The sequence below is a fragment of the Phocoena phocoena genome, chromosome 20, assembly GCF_963924675.1.
Source record: "Phocoena phocoena chromosome 20, mPhoPho1.1, whole genome shotgun sequence".
In the NCBI taxonomy this organism is placed as follows: Eukaryota; Metazoa; Chordata; class Mammalia; order Artiodactyla; family Phocoenidae; genus Phocoena; species Phocoena phocoena.
In genome coordinates, this window is record NC_089238.1 from 52,396,012 (window position 1) to 52,417,893 (window position 21,882).

The following is a 21,882-nucleotide window of genomic DNA, read 5'->3' on the forward strand; positions in this document are numbered from 1 at the left end:
TTTGGTTTAAATAGGGCACTGAGTTCATAAAAAGAACCATAAAGCTATTCACGCCCTGTGGCCCAGACATCCCAGTCCTGGGAATAGACCCATTTTAGTTTCGGTCCCCTCAGAAGCCTAGACAAGAATTTAAGTGCAAGCAGCTTATTTGGGAGGGGGTGCAATGCTATAGTAACTGGTGTTTTTGTTAGTCATATTGAAATTTGCCTTCCATTCGATCAAAAAGACAACATGACAAAAGAATTTGCGTGGTCCCATCACCCTAATACATTCTCGTTTCTTTGTGGTTTCTTCAAATGCTTCTTTTCTTGAAGACAGATGTTTACCCAGGCACAATCGTAGTGTACGTATAACTAGCTCATATTACATCCTGCATTTCCCACTTAGCATTAGATAGTAAGCCTTTTCCATGTTGCTAAAGGGCGTTGAAATCCGCATGGTGGTGGCTGGGTCTCCTTTCAATGAATGGACATTGATTACACCATTCCCATTTTGCTAGATGTTCTGTGTGGTTTTCGTCACCTGTCTGTGATCTGTTCACTTTTGCTATCCTAGTCAACACTTCTATGAACATCTTCTTGCACTTACCCCGTAGCCTGGGCTGAGTTATCTCTTGAGGGTTATAGCAGACACTGTCAATGCCCCACCTTACCCTACACTTACCATGTAAGGCTTCTAAATGCACCCATGGCTCTTTGCCTCCCTCTGCACACAAGGAACAGAATGGAAATGCCTGGAAGTTTGAGCCTCTCGGAAGAAACTCTCACCCTATTGACCAAAGTTGCTGGGTCAGTCAATCCCCCAGCTCTCTAAAGATTACTCTAAGGCATGTTCACACCATCTGCAGAGTCTCCCACCAGACTGAGCCTCAGTTTCCTGAGATGGTAATGACCTTGATAATGTACTGTTAATGTCTACCCTCCCTGTTTCACCGCTCCACTCCTGGGTTCACCACCCAAATAAGCCATTTGCACTGGAATGTTTGTCTTTGGGTCTGCTTCTGGGAAAGCCAAGCTCAGACAAGTCTATCCTTGGGACTGGGATGCCTGCCCACAGGGCATGAACATCTTTGTGATTCTTGCTATGGACTCAACGCTGTTGAAACCAAATTAACAATCTCTCTGTTGTTCATTTCGCTGATCCCACTCGAAGGCTCAGGCTGCCAGATCAAATTCTGGGAAACACACTCACACAGCTGAGTCGTGCCCTGCACACTCTTCTCGTGGTTTCAGTTCTATACTTGGGGACCAGCTCTGAGCAACTGATAACGACCTGAGTCACTGGAATGGTGGGTTGTGTTCTCTTGGTTTTTTAAACATGTATGTAGGTGAGGCTTCCAAGTTTGCTCATGTATGCCTTGTTGTTTGCTTCTATAGGGTGCCTGGTAACCTGGATCTTAAAGGACTAGTCAGGAAGAGAGGGGTGAGGTGGAGGTAGGGGTGGGGGAAAAGCTGGTAGAAAGGGGTTCTCAGGGAGAGGCCCCAGAATGTTAAGTCCCTATTGCGTGTCAGCACCCCAGGACCAACATAAACCACAAAACCCTACCTTATCCCCCCTGGGTGGTCTGCCACGGCAGGCCACACCTCCACACGTTTGCACATGCTGTTTCTCCACTGAGAATGTCTTCTCTCATACGCTTGCACACTTACACGCTTTTTCAAGAATAATTCAACTATAAACTGTTTCTCTGAAGCCTTCTCAGCCTCTGCACGAGTTAATTGCCGCTTAATCCATGCCCTTGTAACAGTTTAATCTACTTCCATTTTAGCATTGCTTAAGTTTTCAGCCCTAAAAAAGAGAAGAAGGAAAAATAAATATATATGTATATATAAAAGAGAACAAGAGAGAAACTACAAGAACTTAGATGTAAAAATAAATCCACTTACAGCCCTTGTAGTTTCCACTTTTGAGTTGTTTTGCTTAATGACTATTGTGGGTTCAGCCGTAACTTCCAAAAGGATTGAAATTGAAATTCTAACCCTTGGTACCTGTGAATGTGACCTTATTTGGAAACAAGGCCTTTGAAGATGTGGTCAAGTTAAGAAGAGGTCATGCTGGCTAAGGGGAGCCCTGAGGCAATGACTGGTGTCCTTATAAGAAGAGGGAGATCTGAACAGAGAGACACACAGAAACAGAGGCAAGAAGGCCATATGGCAACCGAGGCAGAGGTTGAAGTGATGTAGCTGCAAGTTAAGGGGCATCACAGATTGTTAGCAGTACCGGAAGCTGGAGGAGTCTGCCCTCAAGACTTCAGAAGGATCATGGCTCTACTGTCACCTTGGCTTCAGACGCCTGGCCTCTAAAACCATGAGAGAATAAATTTCTGTCGTTTAAGCCACCAAGTTTGTGGCCCTTTGTCATGGCAGCCCTAGCAAACTAATACAATGACGATATAGCCCAATGAGGCCGTTTGCCATTCATTCATTCAGTATCTCTTGAGACCTACTATGTGCCGGGCACTGTGCTTATCTCTGGATTTTAAATAGGAGAATGATGTGGTCAGCTTTGAATTTCAGCCAGGTCACCTGGTGGCAGCAGGGAAGGTAGATTGGAAGGGGTGGGACTGGGGCCCATGAGGAGGCTGCTCCTAAGAGGTCAAAAATAGTGAGGACAGCAGCTGGGGGACTGGAGGTGAGAGGTGCAGTGTGAAAGATTATTTACGAGGTAGAAATGTCAGGACATCGTCCAGACTATAACTCAGTGGTTATTATTTAAATTGAATTTTTGTCCAGCTTCACTGACTGGGCCCTGAAGTACATGGTGGAAAATTGAACTGTTCCAGCTCAGGCGTTAGAAGGCACTTCTTTTTCTACCAGTGATGTCCGCTGTATTTCAGTCTTGTCAATTCTCCCAAGTGTGGCAAATTAGTATTATATAAATGATAATACACAGCACCTCTGCATGATTATTATTATTATTTGCATTCCTTTCTCCCTTGTCAGACTCTGAGCTCATTGAGGTCAGGAGCTATGATTTCCCATTTTTCTGTCTGAAATACCCTATACGACACCAGTCTCTGCTGTTTAGTAGAACTTTGAGGAAATTATGAATCCTCTTAAATGTTAATGGCATAATTTATGGTCTTTGTTTAGTGGTGAAGTGTTCACTCCGGGAGTCTTGGGGAGGCTCTCCCACCACTCCCTACATCCTGTGTTCTGGAGCTCACCACCAACGCTTGTCCCTCGGGGAGGCAGCTGCCACCTGTGCTGGCACTATTCCTGTTACCTTGAACGCTGCTATCCGAGATTTCCACATTATCCTGCTCAGCTTATCACACCGGCTAATTAGAGGCACCATTTAAGAGCTAACTTAATGGGAAAACCGCAAAGTAATTTAGATATGATAACATTATCTCCAAAAGGGAAATATTAACTCACTTTAGGCTACAACTTTGTTAGTAGAAGATACAGAATTGCAAAATAAGCCTGCTGTTTTTATAGCACAAAAAACTTTTCCTTTTGAATTCAGCTTTACATCTTCATCTCGAGGCTGCTTTATGGACGCAGCACATTCCATGGAAAAAGTGGCCTTGGGGAAGGTAGCCTCCTCTTCGTGCATCCTTCCCCAAATTACAAGGTAAGAGGATTCCACGTTCAATCTCCCACCCCAGCCACGTGTTGTGTGATTTCTGGTCCGGGGTACCACCTCCAAAGCTTCAGTTGCTTCCTCCATAAAGAGGGGATAGTAATAGTGTCTGCCGGGTCTGTGTCACGATAACAAGATACACAAACTACAGAGCAGGAGCACACATCTGGGAACCCCCATCCTTCTCCCTCCCCAAGGGAGGAGGCCAAGCCTTCCTGCTCACGCTGAGAGCGTCTCAGATCCTCCAGAGGGCAGACTGTGTGTGGTTCTGTACCATGCCTTCCACCCTCTGGAAGGGAGTCCTCTTCCACAGTCTCTGGATCACTGCTGGAAGCAACATAGCCAACTTGTGCAAACGTGTGTGACTTGGGAGGAAGCCCAGGGGTTACTCAACCCAACTCAGAGAAGGGCCCTGCCAGTTACCGCCTCCTCGAACCCCAGCCTTCTTCCTGCTTCCCTCTCAGCAACCCAGCCTCCAGTGCCTCAAGTCTGAATGATTTTCCTCTTCCGCCACCCCTCTCTCTCCTGCCTGCCATTTCCCCTGGCCCCTGCTCTCCTCTCCTGCACACCCACCCCTTCAAAAATCTGGAATGAGGTGGTGTGGCCACGCTGTGGGATGCCTCTGAGTCTTCGCACAAACTGTGGCCCTTTTGGATCGCTCCTCTCAGCTTCTCCTCGTGGCCAACTCCCAGCCATCCTTCAGCTCTTGGCTTGGCATTGCCCCTTTCAGGAAGCCTTCTGGAAAACCCCTCTCCCTACCCTGGAGGATTTCTCACTCATGCCTCTTTGTCACCTCTTCTGTGCCACTGCAACCCCACCCCGGATGGGTGGCCCTCCGTATTTGTGGAACAGCTGAATGAATGAGTGTGTGAGCTATTCACATTTTTACCATTGACAACCATGGGCTTCTCTGACAATTATACTCTCTAAACTGGCTTGTCGTGCAGTCATAACTGCTTCTGTCCACCTGAGTCACATACAAATGCCATCTTGGCAGCTCTCCTGCTAACTCAGCACTGTCAATAGAACTTTCCACAGTGATTTACACTGGCCAAGATGGCAGCCACCAGCCACATGTGTCTACAGAGCCCTTGAAATGTGGCTAGTGTGGATAAGGAATTTAATTTCATTGCCATTAACTTATATTTAAGTTTAAATAGCCACATGCTACTAGCAGCTGCTGTGTTGGACAGCACAGCAAAATTCCCGCAGAAATGCCTTCCTGGACCTGGCCTCTTGACTTAGGACACCATTGCCTACAGCGTACAGCCCAAATTCTTACAATCTGGCACAATCTAATCCCTAAACGGGGATCGGACTGTGCACTGTTCATTTCCACTACCTCCATCCCGGAGGCAGTGGAAATGAACAGTGGTTGCAAGTACAGCTCTGGAGCTAGGCTGCGTGGGTTCGAAGCCTAGATCTGTGGTGTTGGGCAAGTTACTTAGCTCCTCTGTGCCTCACTCTCCTTGTCTGTAAAATGGGGCTAAACACCCATTAGGGTGATTGTGAGGAGTACATGATCATGTGTACAAAAGGCTTACAAGGAAAGCCCAGCACCTAGGAAGCTCTCAATAAATGGCACCTATAATTGTCATTATCTGTCACTAAGTCCCTGGTGGCGCTGGCTCTGCTTCCTCCCTGTCCGCCTGCTAGAATTGTCCAGCTCCACGCCATTGCCCACTCTGGCCCTCCCACCTGCCTCCTCTTTGCCCATCTAACTTCTTCCCACCCTCAAGGGCTCGGCTGTGCACCTCGTCCTCCAGGAAGCCTTCTTTCTTAACCCTCCCCAGCCTGAGCAAGATTTCCCTCCTCAGAACTCCCACGATACTTATCTGTGCCTCTTCTAGAGCAGGTATAATAGGGAACTAGCTATTACTTACTGTGTACGTGTCTTCACAGCCAAACTAGAAGAAACTTAAAATCCTGTACTGGGTCATGAGGGTCTACTTTCCTTCCAGGGACAGACCAGAGTTGTATACATTGTAGCTGCTCCAAAAAATTAATGTTTCTGCTTATCATACTGGCTGACCTTTCCAAGTTTTCTCTCTTTTCCAAGAAACGATAGGAAAGGAGCACACTATGAACTCCTACTATATTCTAAGCACCATGACATACACGATTAGAGCTTACAATGTTTAATTTAAACTTTGCAGCCACCTGTGAGGCAGATATTATCATTCGTATTTTAGAGATCAGGAGACTGAGGTTCTGAGATTTAAGCCAATAGCTCAGCGCTCAGCTTAGCAGGTGGAAGAGCTGAGGCTCTAATGGAAATGGATCTGTTGAGGTTGCGAGTCTCCAGAGGTGGCCCCAGGGGACCACACAGCCCAGGCCCATATTCACACCCTGGTGTGGCCCCTCCTTGCCCCAGTCAGGGGAAATGAAACTATGCCAGTCCTAGGTTCAGCCTTAAAGGAGACTGGCAGCTTCTGCTTCCTCTCTCTTGAAATACTCACTTTTGGGGGCTTTTGCTGCCATGGAAGAAGTCTGGCTATCCTGTTAGAGAGATCTCAGGGAGAGGGTCAAGGAAGGCCCTGAAACCACATGGGGAAGGAGAGAGGCCCAAGCCCAGCCCTCCTAGTGTCCCGGTCAACTGCCAGCTGACTCACAGCCACACCAGGAACCCACACTGTGAAAGCAGAAGAACTGGCCCACAGAGCACTGTCAACCCACAGAGCTGAGCCCACAGAGCCCACAGACGTGATCAAATGCTTGTTGTTTGAAGCCACTAAGTCTTTTTTTTTTCGTTTAATAGTGTTTTTTTAATTTAATTTTTATTTTATATTGGGGTATAGTTGTTTCACAATGTTGTGCTAGCTACAGGCATACAGCAAACTGGTTCAATTACACACACACACATCCATTCTTTTTCAGATTCTTTTCCCATATAGGTTGTTACAGAATATTGAATAGAGTTTCCTGTGCTATACAGTAGGTCCTTGTGATTATCTGTTTTATATATAGTAGTGTATATATGTTAATCCCAAATCCCTAATTTATCCCTCCCTCCCATCTTTCCCCTTTGGTAACCATAACTTTGTTTTCTAAGTCTGTGAGTCTATTTCTGTTCTGTAAATAAGTTCATTTGTATCATTTTTTTAGATTCCACATATAAGTGATATTGTATGATATTTGTCTTGTCTGACTTACTTCACTTAGTGTGATAATCTCTGGGGTCCATCCATGTTGCTGCAAATGGCATTATTTCATTCTTTTTATGGCTGAGTAATATTCCATTGTATATATGTATCACATCTTCTTTATCCATTCCTCTGTTGATGGATATTTAAGTTGCTTCCATGTCATGGGTATGGTGAATAGTGCTGCAATGAACATTGGGGTGCATGCATCTTTTTGAATTATGGTTTTCTCCAGATATATGCCCAGGAGTGGGATTGCTGGATCATATGGTAGCTCTATGTTTAGTTTTTTTTTTTTTTTTTTATGCGTTACGCGGGCCTCTCACTGTTGTGGCCTCTCCCGCTGCGGAGGACAGGCTCCGGACGCGCAGGCTCAGCGGCCATGGCCCACGGGCCCAGCCGCTCCGCGGCATGCGGGATCCTCCCAGACCGGGGCACGAACCCGTGTCCCCTGCATCGGCAGGCGGACTCTCAACCACTGCGCCACCAGGGAAGCCCTATGTTTAGTTTTTTAAGGAACCTCCATACTGTTCTCCATAGTGGCTGCACCAAATTACATTCCCACCAGCAGTGTAGGAGGGTTCCTCTTCTCCACACCCACTCCAGCATTTATTGTTTGTAGACTTTTCGATGATGGCCATTCTGACTGGTGTGAGGTGATACCTCATTGTAGTTTTGATTTGCATTTCTCTAATAATTAGTGATGTTGAGCATCTTTTCATGTGCTTTTTGGCCATCTGTATGTTGGAGACACTACGTCCTAGAGTGGTGTGTTACACAGCAAACAATGACCCAAACTCTTGTGTATGAAGAGCTACTTCCCTTCACACTACCATTGCCCTGTTTTCTTATGCACTGGCCAGTTCTCATCCCATTTTAAGTCAGCACATGCATTTTAGAAATTGTGGAACAACTACTTTTGCTCCCATATCTCCTCTGTTCTCAAATATCAGCTTCAAAATGTGGGCAGCATTACTGGCTAGTGGGGGAGAACATGCGCTGACTAGCTGTTGACTTTGATCAAATTCCTCCACGTCTCTGAGGCTGTAAAAATAAGATTGCTAATGACTCCCTCACAGAGATGAACTAAAAGACAGCTAATAAGACACTTAGCATGCTACTTGGCATGTGTCAAGCATCCAGTGAATGGTGTTTATCAGAGGCCGGAGGACAGGCCAGGAGACAGCTCCTACTGGCGACAAGTCCCTTGTCCCACTCTTCCCATATTAGCAAAGACATGGAAAGCAGGGGTCAGACTTTCATGGTTCCAGAGCGATGCCAGAGCTTCCTGGGAAAGAACAGCTGCTGCTTGTTATTTTTGTTGATAAAGAGGGAGGATGGAGGTTTGACATGAAGGCAGTCCTATGAACCCCTGCACTGCCTCTAACTGCCTTGGGAAGTGCATATTTTGGGGATATGCAGACTCACCCCCCAAACAGAAAGAACATCATGAGAGCCCGAGAAGGCAGGGACTGACTCTCATTAATCACTACTATATCCTCCGAATTTGGCATGTAGTTGGTATAATTTCTGAGAACGCACAAGATTGTTTTCCTGTTTTGCTCACAGCTGTATTTCCAGCACATAGTAGGTGCTGAGGAAATATATGTTGCGTGAATGAATGTGAGGATGCATGAACGTTGTACTGCCTGCAGACGACACGGTGAGTTGCCTATCCCCAGCCATTCCCTCGTTTTTCCTTGCTAATGATATCTTGACATGATTCAGGTAGCAGCGTGTTCCGCAGGGGTGACTCATGACGGGTTTAAGGAAATCAGGGCACTCCTGTTCCTCCTTGCCAGGGATTGGCCTGGGGGGCGGGGGTCACGTGACACAGTTCAGCCAATGAGACTAAGAGAAAAATCTGCTCAGGGGATCATGGGAAAGAGTTGTCTCTAGCACAAAAAGAGAGAAAGCTGGAAAAAGAAAATGCCTGCTTCGTCCACATCTTATCGCTTTATTTTTGTAGTTATTGTGCAAGGACATGATTCCTGGAGGGAAGGCAGTCATTCATAAGCAAAACTGAATAAGCCCAAGAATGAGAAACCAACCCTCTGAGGATGACAGTGTGGGAGGTGGGAGCCTGGTGAGATGACCCAAATGAGCTTCTGAGCCTGCCAGGAGCCCTAGGTGACTTGATGTCTGAGATAAATGCACATCTTTGGTGTGTCGGCAGATATTCTGTTACTTTCAGCCAAAGTATCTTGCATTAACTCATTGTGCTGTCATGATATTGTTATGGGCTGAACTGTGTTCACCCCCAAATTCATATGTCGAAGTCCTAACCCCTGTACCCGAGAATGTGACAGCATTGGAGGTGGAGCCTTTAAAGAGGTGATTAAGTTAAAGTGAGGCCATTAGGGTGGGCCCTCATCCAAACTGACTGGTATCCTTATAAGAGGAAAAGTGGACACACAGAGACACCAGGGCTGTACATATCCAGAGGGAGGACCATGTAAGGACACAGTGAGAAGACTGTCTACAAGTTAAGGAGATGTCTCAGAAGAGACCAACCCTGCCGGCACCTGTATTATGGACTTCGCAGCCTCTGGAACTGGGAAAATTACTTTCTGTGCTACTTTGTTATGGCAGCCCTAGAAAATATATAGATCTCTATTGTTATGATCAAGTTATTATCACCATCGTGAAAAAGTCCTTTGTTTCACCATAACATTGTCCCTGAGGAGTAGCTGGGACCTGAATGAAGGGAGCTTGCTCAGTATTCCATAACAAGACAATCATATCAACCCAAGACTGGCCTTCTTCGTCCTCCACCCTTCACTTCACTCGGTAGAAACCTAGCAAACATCCCTCATGCGCTGGAGCTGTGTGGAATTGTCAGAGTATATATTTCGAAGTCAGACTTCCTGGCTTTGCTTCCTAATTCGATCTCTGAGCAGCTGTGTGATCTAAGGCAACCTGGTTGTCTTCCCTGAGTTTTCTCATCCCCAAAACACTGCTAAGAACACGCATCTCATAGAATTCTATAAGGCCAGAGCAAGCCAGTACATGCAGAGGGCTTCACCAAGTACTTGACTCAGAGAATATTCTTGATGGATGGGGACCATTTCTCTTCTGAATACACAAAATGGACAAGAAAGGAGAATACGATCATGTTTTCACTTATATAACTTCCGTCTAATCCTCTCAACAAACCCTGTGACAGGGCATCGCAACCTGTTTTGCAGAATAAAGTGAGGTTCAGGGGAGTCATGTGACAAATCACAGTTTTAGATCCTAGGGGCTGAGATTCCAGCCCAGGCCTTCTGATGCCCATAAGCCCTGAGCTCTTTTCTTCTGCACCAGAGATGCCGCGCTTGGTAGTGTAATTTTTTCCCAAGCACTCAATGTATGCCAGACATTCTCCTTTAATCCTCACAAGGACTCAGCGTTCACAACCTAGGAATAAATAACCCTGACATGGTTACACGTGTTTACACCAGACAGCAGAATAAACTGGCAAGCTATTGTGGGACTGAATGGAAAATGTGGATCAAAGGGAAGTGCCTTCAGAGACAGCAGGGAAGAAAGGCCAACATTAACTGTTCGGGGACGAGGGCTTTTGCTAGACCCTTGACTTTGAATAACCTTGAGATTTTAATATTGTTATACCTCTGTTTTACAGATAAGGAAATGGAGGCTCAAAGAGGGTAAGTAACATACCCCAGACACAGAAAAGGGAGGAACGTGAATCTGGTATTAACGCAAACATGTAGCATCTTCCCCGGGACCAGGGCTTCTTAACCAGGGCCTGCTGTGCGAAGTAGAGTACGCTGGAGAAGTTTTAAGACTACTGAGGGCTGGGCTGCATCTTCAGAGACTCTGAATGGGTGGGTCTGGAGTGGGGCCCAGCACGGGTATTGCTAAAGCTCCCACCAGGTGATTGGAATGTGCAGCCAGGGTGGAGCAAAGCCAGGCCACGCTGCTCTCAGGACTGAGCTCTGCGATCCTGGAACAGTCTGGGCCCAGCCCTGATACTACTAGACCCAGCTGGCTGCATAAAGGCCAGCTTTTCTCACTCCACCCAGAGAGGGAACAGCTGGTTCTTTCTTAAAGCCACATGAGCGAAGGTGAGGCCAGTAATTCATCACCCAACATTCATAGCAAGTTGAATATGGATTTTAGGCAATGGCATCACCTCGAGATTCATGAATGTAGGGGAACCTTAAAATCAAATACAGGCATACTATCTCCCTCTTGATGGGCCAGAAAGTTGGAGCTGAAGTTTGTTTTTTTACTATTCCTTGTAGTTCCTGAGTAGAGTTTTTGGTTCCCTGAATTTATTGTTTAAATGGGTACATGAAACATTTTATGTTTACTTCTCCAAAAAATGAAGTATAATTAAGTTGCTCTTTACGTGTGATTTTTTTTCTTTCTGAGTGGTGGGGAGGGTGGTGAGGAAGCTCAGGGACCTTTATTCACAACAAAACAAAACAAAACAAAACAGTACTTTCCCTCTCTGGCAAACTGAGTTCCCATGCTGCGCAGTAGGGATTCACGTGATTGATGCACCCTGGGCTGTCCTAATCCAGGTGTCCTAAGCAGAATGCACCGCTAAATGATCCCACCTGTTGTTTTTTTAAAATTTTTATTGGAGCAGAGTTGATTTACCATGTTGTGTTAGTTTCAGGTGTACAGCAAAGTGAATCAGTTACACATATACTAATATCCACTCTTTTTTAGATTCTTTTCCCATATAGGCCATTACAGAGTATTGAGTAGAGTTCCATGTGCTATACAGCAGGTCCTTATTAGTTATCTATTTTATATAGAGTAGTGTGTATGCATCAATCCCAATCTTCCAATTTATCCCTCCCCCGCCACCCCGCCCCCCGGATCCTGTCAGCTTAAACACAGCAAGAAACTCGCTTTTCTTGATTCAACCAAAAGTGGAAGTGGAAAGGGAGAGTTGAGGACACAATCAGAGAATTAAAGATTAACAGGGACACGTGGCTGGGGAATTGACCGTTGACCAAACATAAATAACGCCAGTGCAGCTTCCCGCCACCGTGTGCACGAAGAGATCCCAGGCCCTCGGAGAGCGGAGAGCGGAGAGCAGAAAGCAAAGGGAGAAACGAGTGGCATCAGAAGGGAAGGAGATGTAAAGGAAGCTGCAGGAGAGCAGGACGGGAAGGCAAGGAGGGGCCAGGAGCAGTCGCCTTGAACACAGAGGAGCATCTGTTCACTGTTAATACCACTGTTGCTCATCGCCCTGCACGATGGATATAATATTTGGCAGAAATAAGAAGGAACAACTGGAGCCTCTGAGGGCCAGAGTGACAGGTAAGCGTTTTCTATAAGCGATGGGTGCTTATATGTTTAGATGTACACTTTTTTTCTGTTTATAAAAGTAATGTTTATTATAAATTATTTTTGAAAAATCTGGAAAGCGGTATATAGAGGGAAGATGATCCATAATCTAGATATATTCTCTGTGAAAAACTAGTTGTGCTTTTATGCATTATAACAGTTTTCAAGGAGAGAGAGTCGTTCTCACTATTTCCAGGAGAAAAGTCCCGGGACTGCTGCAATTGGCATACAGACAATGGGATTCTTCTGCAAATTGTGCTCCATCCCCAGTGCGTGATATATTTGTAAAAATGTGCGCGTCCTAAGTTAATTTCAAAGTAATAAGAGAATCGCGTGGGAGCGCCCACTGCTGCACATGCGCGCTGGGGGGCATCACGGAGCCCGATGTGATTTCCTAGAAGGTACGATTTCAGGATGCGAGTACCTGCAGAGCCCAGGGTGGGAGCCTCCTCAGGAATCTACGTTTCATGGGTTTTCTCCACCTCTTCTTAGTGGCCACTTTCGTGGGACCATTTTGTTTAGACTCTGCAGGGCAGTAAGTGGATCTGAACTCTCCCGTCCCAGGAGTGAGTGGTGCTGAAACAGGGAGGGGGTTGGCTCAGCCACACCACCGTTTTGGATAGATGCACAGTTTTCACAAGGACAGGACAACAGTGCCCTTTGTGAGGCAAGTCAGATTGGAGCTTCTCAGCTGAGGAATTGCCTTGGGTGGCTTTTGAAAGAAAAAAAAAGGTTTTATGTATATTTTTTCTGATTACAGAGGTAATGTGAAATCTATATGCGTGTCTGTATTACGCATAAAACTTGGAAGTGCAAATGAGAACACAGAGGGAAATAAAACTCAGCTGTATTTCCACCTCTTAAGCACTATTAATATTTGAGCCTATTTAAGTTTTTAAAAGATACATAAATATAGAGAGTACAAAGATCTATTAATAGGTTTTACATATAAATACTTTTTCAAAAAACAAATATACACTTACTGTTAACTTTCTATTTTTATAAAAGGGATCCTTGATGCCTATCCTTTTATTCTCTGGGGTACCACGGACATTTTGCCATTATACCCCTTTACAGCTCATGTTTAGTGACTGCGTGGAAATGCTTGGAAATTTTAGAAAACAAGAATCCTAGGACCTGAGAAGCCAAATGAACCTCTAGATCTAGATCAGCTGTTCTCAGAGGATGGACCCCAGACCTGCAGCATCAGCATCCCCTGGGCTCTTGTTAGAATCACAGATTCCTGGCCTCACTTCAGACCCTCTGAATCAGATACTCCGGAGGTGGGGCCCAGAAACCTGTGTTTTTACAGCCCTCTGGGTGATTCCAAGTGGGGGACCACTGCTGTAAATCAGGCCTCCCTACTGGGCAGGTGTGAAGCCGAGGGCCAGGGAGAAGCAGCAACTTGCCTGAGTCCCGGCGGCCAGCCGAGGATGGGCTCCAGCTTAGGGCAGGCCTCCAGCCCCGGGTCACGTCTAATCAGCTGGTCAGCATCCGCTGGCAGACAGCTCACTAAACACTGTGCCTGTGTGGACACGTCTGCCCCGGGGGGCCAGGCCAAGGCTCTGGCTTCACGTCCAGCTGTGCATTCTTGGCTCTGAGGCTTCTCTGGCGAGTTACTTAAGCATTTTCTGACTCAGTTTCCTCTCACGTCTAATAAAGTTAACATGTACCTACCACATGAGATTGCCGCAATGACTAAATGATTTAATCTATTAAAACACATAGTGCTCAATAAATGGTCTTCTTATTATGTCTAGGGCTTTAATATATGCTCAGATTCATCTCTCCCTGCTCTGCCTCAACCTGCTCCTTCTGTGTCCTGGGTCTCTGTGAATAATCCCACCCAAGGCAAGAGACTCGGCTGCAGTTTTTGCGTGTTCCCCTCCCCTTCCCCATACATTTAGTCAAACTCTAAGTCCCTTTGTTCCATTGGTTTCTCTCCATCCCCACTGCTGCTACCCTGTTCCTCTCTCTGGCCTTTCCACCTCCCTCTGGCTCCTCCCGTCCACACTCCACACCATAGCCAGAAATAACTTTCGAAACCCCCAAATCTGATCACATTCCGTTAGTATGAGAAGAGGCAGATCCTTAGAGACAGACCGTGGATTAGTGGTTGCTAGGGGCTGAGCGGGGGATGGAGATTGCCTGCTAATGAGAACAGGACTTCTTTCTGGGATGATGGAAATGTTCTGGAGTTAGTGGTGATAGTTGCACAGCATTGTAAATGTTCATTAAAAAATAATAATCCTGAACTGTACACTTTGAAATGGTGCATTTTATGTTATGTGAATTTTATCTCAATTTTTAAAATCACCAAAAAAAAAAATCTGATCCTACTTTCCCTGTTATAACCATCAAAGGTGTCCCATTCTTCTGGGCACCAAATCAAAGCTTGGTGTGGTCTTGTTGACCTTGGTCGCTTGGCCCTACTTAACTCTCCAGCCGCAATATTTATGATGTCCTCGCTTGAAAGTTACAGGCCAGCTCTTACTAAACAACTTGCACATCTCCTGATCTTTGAATTGGTCTTTGATCTCTGGGTTCGGGTTTCTCCAGAGATAAGAGTTCAGGTGTAAGTCGTTTATTTGGGATGTGCTTCCCAAGGAACACTGGGAGGGAAGCCAATGAAGAAGACATTGTCAAGACATTGACCACCAGGAATCATTGGAGCCAAATCCTCTGGACAAAGCATAAAATATGCCTTGCATTGTGTCAGCTGAGGGCAAGGAAGCGGTGGCCTTTGACCCATAGCATCCCATCCATCTTTGGGTGAGAGCAGCTTTCATGGGCATTAACTCTCCAGTGAGCTTCCAGCTCATCCACGCGTGGGCAGAGCTGCTGCACAGTGAGAACAAAGCCCTCAGGTGGAGAGCTGTAGGTATTTGCAGAAAGCAGCCTTCAGGGAGAAGTAAACGCCAAGGGGACAGGGGCGGGACCCCAACAGCACCTGCAATGCTGTCCAATGGCAATATAACGCCTGCTCATGTGTAATTTAAAATTTTCTAATAGCCGCATTCAAAGAAATACAAAGAAACAGATGAAATTAATTTTAATAGTATATTTTATTTAATACCACATATCCAGGATGTTATCAGACCAACATGTAATTAATATTTTTAAACTGCTAATGAGATGTTTTACATTTCTTTTTCATACTAAGTCTTTGCAATGTGGTGTGTGTTTCACATTTACTGCACATCTCAGTTGGGACTAGCCACGTTTCCAGTGCCCAGTTGCCACTCGGGGGTGGTGGCTACCACATTGGACAGCACAGCTCTAGAATGTTCTCTCCTCAGGCCTTTGCAAGGCAAACACTTACTCTCCCTCAAAACTCAACCAGGTCGCCTCCTCAGGAAACATTCCTCACCCTCCTGCTATCACCCAATTTCAGGGTGGAGTTCTGTTCCACGCAGCACCCTTGCTGAGTCTGTTGCCTTGCCTTTAGCACAGTGTATTTTGAGTGTTTTCCTTTGTTTTTGTCTTTTAATGGATGGGGAGCAACTTGGAGACAGGGATGATGCCTGTTCATCTTGGTATCCTCAGCGCTAGCACAATGCCAGACATATTCTTTCTGGAAATGAACGGATGCAGCAAGTGGTACAGGGGCTGTGTGGCCACTTCTTTTAGCTTTTTGGTTTAGGTGCAGAACTGGAAACTAAATGTTCTTTCTCTCACCAGGCAGGATTCCAGCATGGCTGCAGGGGACCCTGCTCCGCAATGGGCCTGGGATGCACACAGTGGGCGAGACCAGATACAACCACTGGTTCGATGGCCTGGCCTTGCTCCACAGCTTCACAATCAGAGACGGTAAGAGCACCGTGTGATTTGCCATAGCTGCCGTAACAAATGACCAGCAATGGAGTAGCTTAAAGCAACACATATTTAATTCTCTTACAGTTCTGGAAGTCGGAAGTCTAAAATGTATTTCCCTGGGCTAAAATCAAGGTGTCGGCAGGGCTGTATTCCTTCTGGAGGCTCCAGGGAGAGAATCCGTTTCCTTGCTTTTCCTAGCTTCTAGAAGTCACTTGCATCCCTTGGCTTGTGGCCCCATCTTCATCTTCAAAGCCAGCAGCATACCATCTTGTGGTCTCTCTCTTTCTCTCTCTGTCTCTCTGCTTCTATCATCATATCCCTTTCTCTGAGTCTGACTCTCCTGTCTCTCTCTCTCTCTCTCTCTCTCTCTCTCTCTCTCTCTCTCTTTTTGAAAATATTTATTTATTTAGGCTGCTCAGGGTCTTAGTTGTGGCACACAGGATCTTCATTGCAGCATGCAGACTTCTTAGTTGCGGCATGTGGACTCTTAGTTGCAGCATGCAAACTCTTAGTTGTGGCACGCATGTGTGGAGTCTTACCCACTGGACCACCAGGGAAGTCCCCTGTCTCCCTCTTATAAAAGTTTTTGTAATTACTCTAGGCTCACTCAGATAATCCAGGATAATCACCCACTTCAAGATCCTTAACCGAATCACGTCTATAAAGTCTCTACTGCCCTGTAAAGTAACATATTCAGAGGTTCCAGGGATTGGGATGTGGACATCTTGGGAAGCCATTATTCAGCCCACCACAAGCACATACCTCCCTGGAAAGGTGGCCAGGGTTGTTTTTCAGCGACTTCAACCGGAAAAATAATATGCATTCTCAGTAAGGTGGGCAGGGACAGGTGGGAGTTTACAGGCTTTGGAATCAGACACACATCAAATTAAAATAGGAGCGTAGAGCTGAAAAGAACAAAGTGAGCATATTGCAAACCAGGCAGGGAGAGCCAGGTCAGTCACGTCCCTGAGAAGACACTGAACACAGAGCAGAAGGTAGGAAGTGCCGCAACTAAAGTGAAATTCCGAGTTCAGATGACTGACTCAGGAGGTGAATTGTCTACTCTCTGCTATTGGTCATTGAGCTGATTTATGTCACAAAGTACAAGCCGGGTTCTTAAAAGGTCTGGAATGGGTTCTGGGAGGCTTCAGCAGGCTCAGGGCCATGTGGTAGGGTTCAGCGTGGTGAGAGTTTACTCTGACCCCTGTGTTCCAGCTTGGGCAAGCTGCAGCCACTCCACCTCCCTGGGCCTCAGTTTCCTCATCAGTTAAAGGAGCTTGATCGTTCTCCCTGGAAAGCTTTTGTGATGATCAGAAGTACTAGGTGTCCAGCAAGGATTTGATGCCTGGTAGATGCTCAGTTGATTAAAAACCACCATCCTAGGACCTCCCTGGTGGCGCAATGGTTAAGAATCTGCCTGCCAATGCAGGGGACATGGGTTTGAGCCCTGGTCGTGGAAGATCCCACATGCCGTGGAGCACGCCTAAAGCCCATGCTCCGCAACAAGAGAAGCCACCGCAGTCAGATGCCCGCGCACTGAGACGAAGAGTAGCCCCCACTAGCCACAACTAGAGAAAGCCCGCGCGCAGCAGCGAAGACCCAACATGGCCAAAAAATAAGTAAATAAATTTATTGAAAAGTAAAATAAAATAAAACCCACCATCACTGTTGCTGGGTTTGAATCCCAGCTCCACCATGCTAACTAACACATACCTAAGCTGTGTGACTTGGCCAAAGTTACTGACCCTATCTGTGTCTCAGTCTCCCCATCTGTAAAATGGGGCTATTAGTAGCATGTCCCGTAGAATTGATGTGGAATTTAAATAAATTAATATGTGTGAGGGGCTTTGTATAATGCCCGGCTCATCATATGTGCTGCATAAGCGTTAGCTATAATTTTCACATAACTGTCATCTCTTTCAAGCTAGTCGGCAATTATTTTTTGAGTGCGGACTCCGCCAGCGACTTGCTCTAGCATTTCATGAACAGACACCGTGTGTGAATGCCATGAGCTCCGAGTTTGCAAAAACTCACAGTTTTTACTGTGACTCAGTTACAGGCTGGGTAGTTCCATATTTCCCAACAGCCTTGAGCCTTAACAGTCCCCTCTTTTCCTAAACAGAAGTTCCCAGTGATTCTTGGGGACAGAAGTGCTGTTCTGGATGAGGTGCCTGAGAGGCTTCCCTTCTCTGAGGCCCTGCCTCACCCGCTGCCAGGTTCTTCATGGTCCATTTCCGAGCTCACATTCATGTGTGGGGGGGGTACTCTTGTCTCCTTGCACATGTGACACTGAAACTTTAGGGAGGTTAGGTGACTGATCCAAAGTCACTGATGTAGGGCTGGGATCTGAACTTGTCTGGAGTTCGTTTGCAGCTTTCTCTCCTGTCCTCAGTCCAGCACACACGCGCGCGCGCACACACACACACACACACACACACACACACATACCTCTGAGAAATGGCAGATGCTTAAATGGTATCCTTCAGTAGAGAATCCAGGGACAAGGGAACCAGCAGGAGGTGACCGAGCCCTAGCCGTCTTACAGAAGTATGGCTGCTGTCCACCAAAATCCTTGAGTGGGCTAAATGCGCCAGTGACCAAAGTTATCCCATACTATTTAGACTTTCTAAAAGCTTCTAGTAGGTTTTCAAACTAAAAGGTTACTGTCAGAGGCACGTAGCTGTTTCCTGTTCTTTTCTGAGATGGCCAGTCAGGTGCAACCACAAGAGGAGACACAGAGAGACTCAGGAAAATCAAGGTTATTCTACCCACAGGTGCTGGACACAGGAGGCGAGTCACGCAGGGCACATGGGAAAGCCACCAGGGTGGACAGGAGACAGAAGACAGGAGCGGGGTGAACTCTGAGACTGAGGCCTTTATTGGGGTTTCTGAGGGCAAGGCAGGAAATGGCAGAGTGAACAGCCTAGGACTGGCTAGGTGAACAATTCAGTGAACTTTGGGCTGTAGGGATGGTCCCTAGTAGCCTGGTACCTGGTCCTGGGCTGGTTAAGGCGGAGGGACATTGTCTCCGGCGGCGTATGGACCAGATGGAGGATTGGTTAGTTTGCATATCAAAGCATACTGGGCTCTTTCCTGCCTCTAAGAATTGTCTGGTCCAGGGAGACCCAGTCTTGTTCCAGCCAGAAAGTTTTTTTAAGGTGTGAAAACATCATAATATGCAGAAAATTTTAAATATATACAATAAAGCAGCATGAAAGACAGTTCTGTTCATAATCTGGAATTGGCTAGAAAGTGGGAGGAATGGAGACTATAGCCAATTACTCGCCCTCCCCTGCCTGTCCTGCTCTTGAACCTGGGCGTGTGTCAAGGGTGTGTGGCCCCACTCTGCTTTGCAATGATCAGTGCGCCGTTCTCCAGCCTAGGGCGGAGGCCCCAGAGTGCAGGGTCCCTGTTCAGGTTGTTGTATCTTCATCACTTAGCACAGGGTCTGGCCCACAGGGGCACTTAGGAACTCTGTGGAGCTGAAATGACACAAGCAAGGTGAAGATGTTTTGGTAGAAGGAGGCAATACTTCCCCAGTCCATCTCTTCAATACTTGCTACAGGGAGTGCTTGCTGGCCATTGGCCTAAGTGGTTCATGGCCATCCACGACTCAGCCCTCACTGCAGCTCCTGGGGAAGGGACCACTGTTACTATCTTGATTTTACAGATGGCCATCTAAGGCCCAGAGTAGCCAAAGAACTTACCCAAATGCACACAGCTAAGAAGCAGTGGTAGTCAGTTATAAACTCAGTGCTCTTTAAATCCAGAATCCTAAGTCCTACGCATTATGCAATTCTGCCCCCATTCCCCACTCCTGCCAGCTACCATCTCTCCCCAACTCTCCAGCCTAATCCTCCCGAGGCTGCCAGATTGCCAGTGTTGGTGTAGCACAGCCTGGCGTCGTCTCTCCTCTCCTCTTGAACTCTCAATGGCTCCCTAGTGTTTAACAGTGGAAATATAAACCAAAAATGTTAAGTACCACCATACACAATTTAAGAGGACAGTGCAATCAGGGTTCTCTGATTTGCACATAACACAAAGCCAGTATTTATCAAAAGGTGGTTTGTGGGCTTCCTGCATCAGAATCCCCCAGGATGCTCATTTAGGTTGTGAATCCTAAGACCGTACCCAGGGCTTGAAGCGTAGGGATAGAGCATCTATGTTTCCAACACGTTTCCCAGATGACCCCAAGCACACTGGTGGTTTGGGACTTGGGCCTCCATGATTTTTTAAAAGTACCAGGTGGTTCTAGTAGACAGCTAGCATGGAGAATGGAAATTAGTGCCAAACCAGGAAGAAAGGACTGGAGTAAGAAAGCAAAAGACAGGAAAATGACTCATAGCCTTCAGCAGAAGTCACTAGAAGATAATGCTTTAACAAACTAAAAAAGATTTGAATAAAAAAGGCAGAGTGGAGATGGGGAAGCCGGGTGAAGGGTGTACAGGAGCGCTCTTTTCTGTAAGTCTAAAATTCTTTCAAAATGGAAAATTTTTATAAAGCAGGCATGGAGATGAGTCAACCCAGGTCCCCCTTAGCAGCACATTTGATACTTTTCCAAGAAGAGGCAAAGTCGGTGTCCCGTGAGGATTTGAACATGTGAATTCCAAGAGTCAGAGTCACAGAGATGTTTTTTTTAAACTGGAGTGTAGCTGATTTACAGTGTTGTGTTAGTTTCTGCTGTACAGCATAGTGAATCAGTTATACATATTCATATGTCCACTCTTTTTTAGATTCTTTTCCCATATAGGTCATTACAGAGCATTGAGTAGAGTTCCCTGTGCTGTACAGTAGGTCCTTATTAGTTATCTGCTTTATACATAGTAGTGTGTATATGTCAATCCTAATCTTCCAATTCATCCCTCCCCCACTTTCCCCCTGGTAACCATAAGTTTGTTTTCTTTATATCTGTGACTCGATTTCTGTCTTGTAAATAAGTTCATTTGTATCATCTTTTTAGATTCCACATATAAGTGATATCATACAATATTTCTCTTTCTCTGTCTGACTTACTTCACTCAGTATGACAATCTCCAGGTCCATCCATGTGGCTGCACATGGCATTATTTCGTTCTTTTTTATGGCTGAGTAATATTCCATTTGTGTGTGTGTGTGTGTGTGTGTGTGTGTGTATACCACATCTTTATCCATTCCTCTGTCAGTGGACATTTAGCTTGCTTCCATGTCTTGCCTATTGTGAATAGTGCTGCAATGAACATTGGGGTGCATGTATCTTTTTGAATGATGGTTTTCTCCAGATATACGCCCAGGAGTGGGATTGCTGGATCATATGGTAGCTCTATTTTTAGTTTTTTAAGGAACCTCCATTCTGTTCTCCATAACGGTTATACCAATTTACATTCCCACCAACAGCAGAGTCACAGAGATTTAGAGGCACAAAGCCTCTCCAAAACTGACTTTTTCAACTGTTGTAGCTCCAATGTAGTCTTTTGGAAAGTTTGCTTTAAATTTTTTTTAATTAAAAAAAATATATATGTATATCTCCTGCCCCACCAAATAATAACACTTGACCCAGTTCTGGAAGATCCCAGGCGGGAACACGTCTGTTTACTTGTGTCCCTTTAGAAGGAATGTGGTTAATTGGGCTCCCGAGAACAGGGTGCTAGAGAACGCTCCATGCCTCCTTCTTTAATCTCAACCTCAAAGTAAGTGTCGGCCTTGAGTAATTCCAGAGACACATTTCCCCATGGCCCTCTGAGTGCTCCCTGCTCTGGGACTGGTTGTTTGTAGGATATGGGCTGCCTGTTGACGACCAGCCTGGGCTGGGTGTTTGTTTCATATGAACAGAATTCAGCATTTTAGGCAAAGCACATTAGCCAGTACCTATGGGTGGCAGCCCTCAGAGAGAGTGACCGTGAAGGGCAGACTGGCTCAAGGGGAGACCAGAGTGGCCTTAAAGCTGGTCCTGTGTAGCATGAAGACCAGTAGGTGTGGCCTCACCAGCCCCCAGGTGAGTCTTCCTGCCTCCAGGATTTTGGAGAATTCAGAACTGCAGCCATAACTTATC

The 21,882-nt window shown here is 46.1% G+C and overlaps 1 protein-coding gene across 1 annotated transcript in view; it reads left to right on the forward strand.

Annotated features, from left to right (window-relative positions):
* The first annotated feature begins 11,947 nt into the window (after window positions 1-11,947).
* The window catches only part of BCO1 (beta-carotene oxygenase 1), a 57,012-nt gene continuing 47,077 nt past the window's right edge, over window positions 11,948-21,882 (forward strand). Inside the window, 2 exon segments of the mRNA XM_065898406.1 lie at window positions 11,948-12,011; window positions 15,720-15,848. Of these exon segments, the coding sequence (XP_065754478.1) occupies window positions 11,948-12,011; window positions 15,720-15,848 (193 nt within the window).